The sequence below is a fragment of the Armigeres subalbatus genome, chromosome 2 (assembly GCF_024139115.2).
Source record: "Armigeres subalbatus isolate Guangzhou_Male chromosome 2, GZ_Asu_2, whole genome shotgun sequence".
In the NCBI taxonomy this organism is placed as follows: Eukaryota; Metazoa; Arthropoda; class Insecta; order Diptera; family Culicidae; genus Armigeres; species Armigeres subalbatus.
Genome location: NC_085140.1, coordinates 145651411 through 145664545, shown reverse-complemented (window position 1 = coordinate 145664545; position 13135 = coordinate 145651411). Strand labels below are relative to the sequence as shown.

The 13135-nt window shown below is 38.3% G+C and overlaps 1 protein-coding gene and 1 long non-coding RNA gene across 3 annotated transcripts in view; one reads left to right on the top strand and one right to left on the bottom strand.

The window, feature by feature from the left end:
• The window catches only part of LOC134210958 (ribose-phosphate pyrophosphokinase 1), a 32789-nt gene that overhangs the window by 7826 nt on the left and 11828 nt on the right, over positions 1–13135 (top strand). Inside the window, exons 2-4 of one of the 2 annotated variants that reach the window (XM_062687416.1) lie at positions 288–522; positions 9698–9881; positions 11017–11070. In XM_062687416.1, the coding sequence (XP_062543400.1) occupies positions 288–522; positions 9698–9881; positions 11017–11070 (473 nt within the window). The remainder of the gene's footprint in view (positions 1–287; positions 523–9697; positions 9882–11016; positions 11071–13135) is intronic. The other variant, XM_062687417.1, reaches the window with a different exon arrangement.
• LOC134210962 (uncharacterized) lies at positions 9697–11010 on the bottom strand. Its single transcript, XR_009978893.1, has 2 exons — positions 10075–11010; positions 9697–9912 (listed from the first exon to the last, which is right to left on the bottom strand). It is a non-coding gene; the product is annotated as an uncharacterized LOC134210962 (long non-coding RNA).

Sequence of the window (13135 nt, the reverse complement as noted above, 5' to 3'; positions counted from 1 at the left end):
CGGGCGCGGTGTAAATTGATTTGTTTTGGTTTTCCCTTTTCCACATGGTTTTTAAACGCAGCGCAGCTGTCATTATTTACAGTTACACTGACCGTTATTTGCTAGTGTTGGCGCACAAGACGACAATGTTCTGTACACGACTACCTGCATTTCTATAATAAAAATATACCTAAACTGTGTGCCTGTGTGGAGGAAACTCCACAATCAAAGCAAAACACTTCCACATCGTGCGCTCACACATAAGCATCCCGATCGAATGAGCTCTCTTATTTAATTTGATACCGTAGATTGTGTGATGCCAGTCAGATCCTCAAACCCGATTCGCGCCAGAAGTCTCATCCGGAACAACTTGGAGAAGTCTAGCAGCAACTCCCAGCAGCAGCAGCACCTGCAATCCAGAATGCCGAACATCAAGGTCTTCTCCGGCTCGTCCCACCCCGATCTAGCGTCGCGCATCGTGGACCGCCTCGGCATCGATCTCGGAAAGGTGGTCACGAAGAAGTTCAGCAATTTGGAAACCTGGTGAGTGACTTAATTATTACCTGATTGTGTTCTGTTCCGGGGGAGTTCATTGCTGTGAGATTCGCGGGGTATCCGCAGCAAATGGATTGTTTGATTTGTGTGTTCCTGTGACCGCAGTGTTATTGATTAAACAAGAGTTTGCATAAGCATATAGTGGAGATCGATAAATTGAAGATAATTGTTGTGGAAAATTTTGGAGTCGGGAGGACGCCTGTTAGGACGGAGCTCTGAATTGGCAAAAATGTCTTTAAAAATAAAATCCACTTAACCTTGAAGTGTGACGGCAGCTCTTCCTATGACTATGATGATTATCTACATTATTCGCAGGAAGAGGCAGGAACCCACACTCGGCGAGGCGAGTGCGAGGTGTTTTTAGAAATAGTGATTGATGAAATTGCTCCAGATGGGATTCTAATGAAAAAAATGCAAAGCTTTCCTTGAACCGAACATCGAGAAAGAAACAGCCAAAGAACACGACGCTTTAAGTAAAGCTACCTGTTAGGCTACCGCGGCCCGTGAATGGGATCGCTGACATGTTGTAGTTGTAAGATTAGGTTCCGACTGGGACTGTATAATCATTATTTTGATTGCCTTTTTGGTTGCGCTTTTACGTCGTCTACTTTTTACTTGTATGTACTTGAATCATGAACCCTCTAAAGATTTGTGGCCTCGAGATTGTTGCAGCAGTCCATCATCATTGGCTGAGCAGGCAATCGGTCAATTATCTATATGTGTGAAGCAAAAAAAAAACTTGTCTGTCGTTCGGTGTCTGTTATAGTGTTGATCAGTTGTTCCTAATTTTTGGTATGTGCCACTCGCAAGATTAGAATACCTGCATGATCTTTTCGTAGAACAATGTAGGTAGATATTTTGCAGTATTGACTATTAAATCGGCGGTTGTTGCAGTCAAAACTGCTAGTTCTTAGAAAACTTATAGAAAATAATTAGATTTTTTTTATCATGAAGTGGTATCAAAGGTTGAGCACCACTGATACAGTAGAAAGCAGTCATTCTACCACGAGGCACACCGGGTTCACCCAACATCTTTGCTGATAGTTTCCATTCTATTCCGTTCTTAAATTGAACTCATTTTGATTGGGTATTTTTAGCATTCTCCGAAACGCAGATCTTCAATGCATTTTCGGAGACAACTGTGATGTAACAAACAGAGGAATTATTTAAGTAGGTAGCTTTTTCCCGCGGTCGAGGGACAGTTTTTTTGCAAAAAAAAAAAAATACTTTGAAGAGTCAGTTTCCGTTTTGAATGCCAATGTCTCGTTACTTGCTGTAGCAAACAAAACATAGCCAAATTGCAGTACGTCACATGTCGGGGAATGATCTCTAGCTGTTGAAGCGGAAGATCGTTGATGCCAAATAACAGTCGCTCAACAGACCATTGCCTATCACTATACATTTTTATAGATTGTATACACGATCATTGATCAAACAAGATTTGAATGCTGTATGTATGCCAGAATTCGGGCATAATTTCTGAAAAGTGTGCGACTCTAAAAGGTACTCCATACTTTCCAGGTCGATTATTACAAAGTCATTCATTGTTTTATTGTATACTTTTTTTTCTAATTTGCTGCCAGAAAATTTGGAACTAGATCAGCTACGAGATAGTAAACGAAGATCACCTCTATTTTGGGCACAGGACATTTCCAAAAAGTATGTTAGATTTCAGCTTCGTGTTGTAGGTGCTACCGATTTATTTTCTCTTTATGTTTTATTGGAGAGAGAATGGAATAAATTGATAAATAATACGAATAAAATACATAAAATAGCTGTCGGTATGTGAGCATGTATACACAAAACGTGTATTATGGGGATTTCTTCAAAACATGATTTGCTGATAATCTTAGTTGAAAATGATTTATGAACTGCGGCTTAACAACATTGTCCCATCTGACGTCAAGCTGCTTTCTGCGTCGAGTTCTGGCGATATCGCTGCCTACCTGCTACAACTTCCAAAAGGGTCTGTAAAGCTCCAAACGCTCCAGAAAACGAAATCATTATTCAATGTGATCGTGTACTGGCGTTTCTACACTCGGAAGAAGATCGACGCTGTACAATGCTTCAGATGCCAACAATATGGACATGGTATGCGAAACTGCAACCTGCAAGCGGAATGTGTCAAGTGCGGAGAACTCCACCAAACGAAAGAATGCCAAATCCCTGCAAAAGCAAGCGATGGATCAGTGACGAAAAACAAAATTAAATGTGCAAACTGTAGTCAAAATCACACCACCAACTTCAAAGGGTGTTTAACACGCTCGCTGTATCTGAAGAAGCTTGAGGAGGGGTCAATCGAACCACTGTGGGCCGAAAGACCAGAACTGTACAATCCCAAAACGATAGGCTGCCACTCCAGCAACCCAATGTGCAACAATTGCCTAGTGAAAACGTTTTTCGTATCCACTCCTACGCAAGTGTGACTTCTAATAGTCAACCCACGGTAACAGGGAAGAAACATGAGGAGCATAATCTTTTCTCTGTGGAGGAGTTTGTGATGCTCGCACGTTCTCTCCGAACTTGCACTGAAACACATCTACAATGTCTAATCATAATACCATCAAAGTGCTGAATTGGAACAGTCGTTCCCTGAATAACAAAATTACCGAATTTTTCCTTTTCGCTGAATCTCACGATATCGATGTTGCAGTAGTAACCGAGACTTGGATACGCCGTAGAAACTCCATGTACCACCCAAGCTACACGGCAATTCGCACGGATAGCCAAAGCACGAATACAGACCGTGGTGGAGGCGTAGCTATCCTTATTAAAAGAGAACTCTACTACCGTGAAGTACCCTAATTTCGCGCACTTAAGATCTGACAAAGTTGAAACGTTCATTAAAAAACATGTAGTGGCCATTTGGAAACATTTGCTACTGCATCACGTAGTAGAAGGATTCTAGGTTCTCAAAAAAATGTTTAGAAAAAAATTTAGCTGCTAGTTAAAAAAAAAATGGAGTATGACTCCGAGACCGTTGTATGCTCCTTATTTCGCGCAAGAAAATAGGATAGTTCCTAAATTCGCGCAAAAGTGTTCCTAACTTCGCTCATGTTTGGAATTGAATATCGTTATTGGTTTGATGAAAAATAATCAATTAACCAAAAGAAGCATGCATCCATTGTTCAAAATATGCAGATAACGGTATCAGACAGCCGTCAGTGACCCATTCTTTAGTCGAAATGGTATGTGCCTATATTTCGACCCTGGAGCTTTGCTTAGATTTTACTTCATGCATTTTACTTGACACAAGTCATAATTCCTAAAATATCGTTTGCTTCTGAAATATAAACCATATTTTAAGAAAAAAGGCATTGTATGAGCAATGTTTAGCTGGTGTATAAAAAAAGTTTAAATTTTCGAGACGTCATGAAAGAAAGTCTTAAATTTCGCTATCTCTTACAAGGACATCTTCAAATATGTGTTTTATTCAAGACATCTTCAATATTATATACATTATCGAAAAAGCTGCTGTAGTTTTATCTTAAGTTTAGCATAATTTTACACATCGCACATTTTAGCATAATTTTACACATCGGATTTGGTGCTATTGCAGGCACTGATCTATAAGATTTTTCAAGTCAATATTAGTCGATGTCGATGGTTATCCGCCTGAAAATTAGATAAAAAGCGTATAGGAATGAACTTTTCGGGTTCTATTCAGTGTAAAATGTCCTGTGTATTATATTGCTTTTGTTTCATTAGAATGTTGCAAATGAAACTACGCAACAACAATAAACGAAATTAGGCACCATAATTACTCTCATATACCTAATTTCGCTCACAAAGCGAAAGTCTAAATAAACACAAAATACATAAAATTTTACACTTTTCAATAGTAATGACGAATAAACATATCCAACAGAGCATAATGGATACAAATATTTCCAAAAAGTAGCCAGTTTTGAACAGTAAAATCATTTGTTTACTTGGGTCATGTTCTTCGTCGCTGTGCTAAGCACAAGCAAATATGGCGGTCGATGGGAGGATCAAATTGAAATAATTTTATTTGGTGTACTAAACCAAATTTGGTTTTAAAAATTTTTCGTGAAAAACATTCAACAACAATGATATTTTGTAATCCACCAGATTTTTTAATTTTGAGTGGTACCTAAAAATTGAAAAAAATAAATGATTTTATAATGCGCGAAGTTAGGGCGCGCGCGAAATTAGGGCACATCACGGTACCGTCAACTGGATCTCTCGACTAGGACTATTGAGACCATAGGAATCACAATAAACACCGCTGTGTCGTCACTGAACATTGTGATCCCGGATCGAATAAAATGCAACACCTACACCAGTTTAGGCGCGACATACGAATGTTAACATACTGGGGTGTGCCGTTCTTCATTGTTGCGCCAGTGCAAATGAAGCGGATAGAATTTTCTTCCAGGAGTACATGTCATCGGATTTCAATATCAACTATCCAGAGTCATCAACATGTCACCCACCAGGGAGAGGAAGGTCCTCAACACTAGATCTCACCCTGTCAAACAATCTAATCCAAATGTCAGTCCCGATCGTTCATACTGAACTGTCGTTGGATCATCTTCCAGTTACCTTTAACATAACCATCGACACTCCAATGGTGCCTCCAGGTCGCAGTTATCGGTGCTACAACCTAACGAATTGGAGTATTTTCTCCAGGACGATCAACGAGAATATCGACATGAATTCTCTACTTATCAACAACCTAGATACCCACGATAAAATAGACGAAGCCATCAATCTGTTTGAAAATATCATCCTACGTGCTGAAGACGCAAGCGTACCGGAAATAACAATCATTCATCGGAAAACTGTTCTTCTCAAATCAATAAAGCTGCTGATCCGTCTGAGAAACGAATGACGGCGTCAGTAGGGGAAAGTGGGGCAAGATGGCCATACTAAGCGGTAACCCTTGTAAAATAGTGACACTGCTTCAAATTCTGCTGATTTCTCCATGAAACACCTTTATGATGACCCGTCTTTGACATAAGTATCAATAAACACTGATTAATAAAGTTTCAGTATCTTATAAACTGGTTTTAAAAAGGCTGTTTTTATGATGCCTATATTTACCATATGGGGCAATATGACCACCCCCTCGGGGCAAGACGAGCCTGGACCAAAAACTATATCAAAAGTGTGCTAAATTTATTTAGAATAGGGGACACATTTCTTGCACTTCTATGGATTATGTTCAAATGATGCTTCGTTTAAAAATGTCGTATTTCATGTTGATTTCTTGACAACTGGCACTACGACAATATCAGAATTTGCCTAAAACTAATTTCTACTGTTAAAACCATATCCTTTGTTTTAAATCATCTCTGATTCACGCAGAAACTATTTTGATCATTTTTTAAATGCATTTAAGTGTTAGGCGACTCTTAATCCTGGAGATGACCTTGTTCCTATACAGTTGGCAATACCGCCCCAAGCCGACGTGTATCCAAAGATTTATATCCTATCGAACCTAATTACTGTGAATCTCCTCAAATTATTATTGTATATATGCTATAGTTATATAAAAGCTTCGTTAAATATCAATTTGTCCCAAAAAATGAGTAACTTAGGCTTCAATTGTTAAATTATGTAACTAGAAAATTATAAGAAAATTCAAATTTCAACTAAACCATCTTCAAATCAATATTACAAGAACAAGTGAGGTTGTCAAAGTGCATTTTTCAGTTGTATAGCCCTTTTACATTATTGTGAACCATCCCTTGTAATAATAATGTGAATATAATGCTCACTTAAGGCATTATTAACGTTGGCTGTCTTGCCCCATATGGCCATCTTACCCCACTTTCCCCTATTTACGCACTCGAGACCCGATGCTAGAGTTAGAGATAATTGTGTCCCAGCACAACAACACCATTCGTACTAAAAGCGCGGAGCATCGAGTCAAACATTTTGGGGACATGCTGCGAACGTTGTACAACGATTACCAAAAATTCTGGAAGCTGAGCAAAAATCTCCGCAATAATTTGAAGCACAGCCCTCCCTTAAAAGTTGATGACAGCCTGCTAGTAACACAACAATCCACTGAATGGTGATTTCGCGACGAATGAAACACTTGCAAGAATATCTGACAGCGTCAGCATTATTGAACCTAATGTGCTTGTTAGACTGAAAGAAATGAAATCCATAATCAGTGCCTTGAAAACAAAAAAAGCTTCCGGTCCCGATAGAATCAGGAACGTACTACTAAAACATCTTACTAGAAACGGGCTTACATTATTAACGAAGATCCTCAACGCGTGTCTCAAGCGATGCTACTTTCCAGTGAAATGGAAACATGCATCGGTTATTGCGATTCCAAAAGCAAACAAAGATATCACTTCACCAGGAAACTATCGCCCAACAGCTTTTTGAACGGTCTCAGCAAAATCTTAGAAAGGGTGGTCTTATCCAAATTGAACCGTCATCTGGAAACTGATGTTATTGTTTCACACAACAATTCGGATTCAGAAAAGGAAACTGCTGCTCACCAACTAGTCCGAATCAAAAAAGAAATCCAACAACATCTCTCTGCTGGTAGGTCAACCGGAATGGTGCTTTTGGATGTAGAGAAAGCCTACGATTCAGTCTGGCAGCAGGCAGTTGTGCACAAACTGCATCAATCATCGTAAAAATAGTCCATTCGTTCTTGTCCTCCAAAACATTCGAAGTTGCGGTCAGTGGCTCACGATCTACTACACACCGGATTCCATTTCGTTTTAAGTCCTACCTTGTACAATATATTCACAACTGATGTTTTGGAAGTAGACGCGACTCCGCGGAGTAAGTATATATTTTTCGCAGATGACACAGCATACCTTGCTTCGGATAAAGATCCCGGAATAATCGTGAGCAAACTACAGAATGCACAAAACTGCCTTGAGGAGTTTCAACGAAAGTGGAGGGTTAAGATCAATGCCACTGAAACCCAGAATGTCTTTATTACAAAAAAAAAGAGCAGCACAGAATCTACCGAGAACCACCATATCTACAAATGGTTTATCACCACCCTGGATGAATGAGGCCAATTACCTAAGAATTGTATAAACTCACCTTCAGCAAACACATAGATTATGCTACCAAAAAACTGGATAAAGCAACTCTATCTCTGTTCTCGCTCATCATTCGTCGCCCCAAGCTGAGCTCAAAAAACAAAAAATAAGTTGTTGAGAACGATATACAACTTTGACCCATTCTACCCAACTGAAGAACTACTGAGGAGCAAGGAGTTTTTGGAACTCCTGTCACATATCAGCAAATCCTGTCATCGAATCCCTCCATGCTCAGACACTGTGATATTAGATAAAGTTAATCATCAGATCTAGGTTTTTTTTAGAAAACTTTCCCTAATTTGTCCAATTACAATCGTAAATTTAAATGCACAAGACAGAAATTGTATTTTGTACGCAGCCTGAAAGGTGAACCAAATCTCTGCAGTTGTATCTCTAAGTGTCCGTATCAGTGTTTTGATAACAGTCAATAAACCATTCAATAATAATAATGAAATGATTTATGATCATTTGATCAACTGTTTGTCGGATAAGGGCATTACAGTTAACACTGAAACAGAACTAAAACGGGCGAATGATACGAAAACGAACTGCATGCATGGCATAAATAACGGCAACATACATTGACATTAGGGTGGACCACCCTTATATGAAAAAAAAAAAAATCAAAATCATTTTTTCGAGACGTATACCCCCTGAAAATAAAGTTTTTTTGCTCTTAGAAGCTACTACATTTCTGCCAAATCCGTCAAGTCTGAGTGGATGCTCAACGAGCATGAAGCTGATATGGGAAAAATCGACCAAAAATATGGGGTAAATGCACACTTTCCACCTTTGTATCTCTAGGTGGCGCTGTAGTCATTCAATCCAGCTCATTAGTGACATTTACAATCATATGACATATTATAACAAAACTATGATACATTTTAACAAAACTACCCAGTCGAAAATTGCTTAACTTCATTCTTCATGAAGTTTAATTTATATCTAATAGATCGTAGCAAACATTGATATCATTTCTTCTTCTTCTTCTCTCTATGAAAATGAGCAGTTATATTGCTCGAAGGAAATCTTCGCGGAAATATAACTAACAAAAGGGTTGACCGTTTTGCAAGATTTTCTCACTAGTCGATTCGTCTTGGGATTCTCTGTGTTTATGTCTACTAAGAGTTGGTCATTTTGACGGGAAGAGTTGGAAACTTTTCGAACTGCGGCGTTTTCATGAATTCTGCAGCAATCCATCTAACTCAAACTGTAATCGATCTAGAGTGCGACGCTGCAAGCAACTAATGGATTGACAATTTGACCGAGAGGGGAAAAACAACCCGAGCGAGATTAGATTTGATCATCATGTAGGTCTATATGGCGGTCTGCATTACGGTTAACTACATACTTGCCCGGATGTAGCAGTCAGCACTATGATATTGCCACAAAAGTTATGCTGTCCAAACCGGCAAGACCGAAATTAAGCGAAACGGATGTTGAGGTGTTTAAGCGCAACCAATCACTGCACGTTGCAACTGGCGTCCACAAACGGTAGTATATCAATGGCTGGACAAGAAATCAACAAGGTCGAGAAAGGAAGTCGGGTTATCTTATTTTGTTCTGAGATGGCGTTATTCAGTGGAGAAAACCAGAGTCTATTATATGTAATTAGAAACTTTGGAGAAAACATTTTGTTTAGCTCAAAAACGCTTCAAATATGTACATATAGGATTTTAAAGCAGTAATGACGAATTTCTTCTCCACTTAGAGCCTAAACTAGCTAGGTACAAGCGTAAATGCTTACCCAGTTAAATGAAGAGGAAGAAGTTGACCCTAAGGGGACAAAATTCAAAAGTTCCTCTATTGTTAAGCCTGTTAAGTATTATTTGAAGACCAGTTTTACCAGGGACCGTGGTATTATGAGGATTGTTTTTCTTGAGAATGGTTTTCGGGAAATGACATACAATCCTTCTTAATATTTGTGTAAGTAGTGCAAGTTAAGCTTCCCTGGCGAGCTCTAATAGCAGCATCCAATTTGTCGTAGATACCTATTATTTATTTATTTTTTATAGTTTTTATGAGGTGATGGGTTTTTAAAAATGTAAACATAATTGTACCCTAGAATTAAAACTCTTAATTATTCTTACCATAATAATTTCTCTTCGTTTTGCTTGCAGCGTGGAAATCGGCGAATCCGTCCGCGGAGAAGATGTCTACATCGTACAGTCCGGATCCGGCGAGATCAACGACAACCTGATGGAACTGCTGATTATGATCAACGCGTGCAAGATTGCATCCGCGTCCCGTGTGACCGCTGTGATACCATGCTTCCCGTATGCTCGACAGGATAAGAAGGATAAGGTACGTGCTCACGTGACGCATTTGTTGCTGGCTGTAAATGTATTATTATTTTTACTCCATTACACTGCTCCATGAGATCGTAAGGCTAGTTTTTGCAATCTATTTATTTTTATTTTTGCATTTTTCCCTTATGTCTGTTTCTATAGTAGTTTAAAGCAAAAATGTGGAAAATTTCTGTCAAATATTGAATTACTTCTCGTGTTGTTTGTTCATCAATTTCTCCAACGTTAAACTATTCAATCGTTGTTAGTAACCGAGCAGAAATATAAATCGGTCGTAAACAGCCCACTATCGGAATGAGCTCAGATCAGTAGGTTATCACCGGCGCGGCGTGGTCTTGGTTCGGAATAATATTGTGTTGCATGATTGGGCTCGAGCCGTGACGACGGATCCTGCCTATTGGTTTATTGATTACAACTCTTTCCCATTGCAATCGTGAGCGACTGACGACGTATCACCATGGCGTCGTCGTCGTCGGTAGTCGACTCGTATATGTAAACAAGCGATAGTTGCAATGCATTAATCTGTCAGCGTTCACGGGAAAGCGGTTCGTCGTTGGGGTTCATTCAATATTTACGAGAACACATATTTTGAATTTCGCGATCTTCGATTTTGGAACACTCCTACGTTAGACAATTCCAAAATATTATTGCCAGTCTATAAATATAAAATACAAATTCCATGTCTTAAATTCATATTTTCTTATCGGAAAATGGTTTTGCTCTACGCATTGACCTTGGCCACAAACAGAAGTAAACAAAATAATACACACAAATCATCCGGTTTCGTACCCCCCTATGGGCATACATGAGCATTGAATGAACCCCTCTGACGCGCCTGTCCCGCTAAGGCAAATCATTTTCACTTTCTGGCGTTCGAATCTCATCAATATGTAGCTCGAACGTTTCTCCATCATTAATCGCGTGTAGGTTGTTGTCCGTTCCTCATTTCCCGATTAGCAATAAGTTGCGTTTTCAGTTTACATCCTTCTTATCGCAAGACGATCTTGTGTACGACGCAAGTTGTTGTACAACGAGAACGCCGACTTAGTATATATATTACAGCGAGCTATAGCAACACCAAACGACTACTAATAATAACGAAATAATAATTTCCTACCGCTCCACTTCTTCAGGCAGGCGATGAAAAGCTGGCCATGTTGATGCGAACCCATGAATGGAAGTTTCGGGTATTGATCTTTAAACTTTCTTACTTCGTTTTTTTTCTATCTGTTCTTTTTTGAACATCATCCATCCAACACTCGTCCATTGTTTAGTTTTGAATCATTGGGTTTACTACGTCATTGCTTCATGTATTTGGACTCCTATTAACAAGCCAAGTAAATTTTACGTTCTTAACATTGTTCCATCACGAGACGTTCAATCTGATCTAAACTCAATGAGTAGGAGGTGTGTAACGAAAATTTCCACATTTTGGTATAGAAAAGATAGCTCGGTATTGTGTGAAATAGTTGTAATCATCGTTCAATTGTCTTTTTTGGGATTCATACTTCATGTTTGGAGGAAACATTACACACATGTAGCATCATTTCTGTTATAAAGAAACATTCGTTTGATTAACTTTGAGATTTTTGGAAAAAGTACATGTAGCTGCAATATTCATACCAATCAGTAATAGAAACAAGAAAAATAGTTCCCATAGGTTTACAAGGGCATATTTTATTATATGAACGACGAGGATCGCCTTTGAGTAGTATGATCAGAAAATTGACACATTCTTCATGAGTAGGGGAAAGTGGGGCATATTCGCCATATGGGGCAAGACAGACAACGTTGATTATGACTTAGGTGAGCATTATATTCACGTTATTATTACGAAGGATGGTTAACAATAATTTAAAAGGGCTATACAACTGAAAAGCGCACTGCGAAAACCTCACTTGTTCTTGAAATATTGATTTTGAGGTGGTTTAGTTGAAATTAGAATTTCCTAATAATCTATAAATTACTAATTTTTCAGAACAAATTGATATTTTTACCAATGTTTCTATATAATTATGGCCTATCTACATCAATAATTTGATAAAGATTCACAGAAATTATGATCGATAGGATATAAATCTTTGGATATACGTCAACTTGGGGCGGAATTGCTAACTGTATTAGTCGCCTAACCCTTAAATGCATTTCAAAAATCATCAAAATAGTTTCTGCCTGAATCAGAGATGATTTAAACAACGGATATGGTTTTAATCGTAAAAATTAGCTTTAGGCAAATTTAGATATTGTCGTAGAGCCAGAGGCAGTAAATCAATATTCGAGCAACGCCTAACAATAAACCCTTTGTCATCAACAGAGTTTGTTACTGACAAACGCACTTCGCAACAAGCCTTTATCAGAACCCGAACACAATATGACGAGAATGATTTCCCTTGTATGCTCTGATATTTCCGAAAATACGATGCTATTTTCGTAATCAAAGTTAGATTCTTGAATATTTCCATAAAAACAGAAACGACGATAACATAAAACCAAAATTTGATGTAGAGATAATGTAAAATAACAGTATGATAAGTTAGCAACAAAATTCTCTTCTTTTTTGTTTCTGACAAAATTTTTCGGATCTTTGTCATTATTATCTCCGACAAAAACAAAGCTTTGTCGTTGGTTCTATTTTGTCGCTTGTTTCGCAAGCGCATCCAAGAAAAAAATATTCCCTGGCCAGAGGTCAACAAATCAATATGGAATACGACACTTTCAACATCATTTGAACATAGAAGTGCAAAAAATGTGTCACCCTTTCTAAGTAAATTCAACACAGTTTTAATATAATTTTTGGTGCTCGCTCGTCTCGCTTCGAGGAGGTGACCATGTCACCCCATATGATAAATATAATAGGCGTCATAAAAACAACTTTTTTGAAACCAGTTTATAAGATACTGAAACAACGTCATGAATCAATGATACTTACTGCCATGAATCGCATATTTGTCCCATCTTTGCTGGGTTTCCTATTCATATGGGACAAATATGCGATTCACGGCAGCTTATATTTATTTTATTTATTTTTATTTTTAACAAAAAATTTGGAAGAGGGAAAAACCCCTTTGAGTGAATTCTTTAAGAATTACTTCTCGAAAAGGCACAAAACCTCTTCATCTTTTCAAATAACGTTACAAAATAAAATTTAAAAGGCTCATGCGGCGTAAATCCATTGAGGAGCCAGGTACTTCAAGCGAAAATATCACGATGATGTTCATTCTTCACTTACAAACTAAAAAGAAAGGGAAAGAA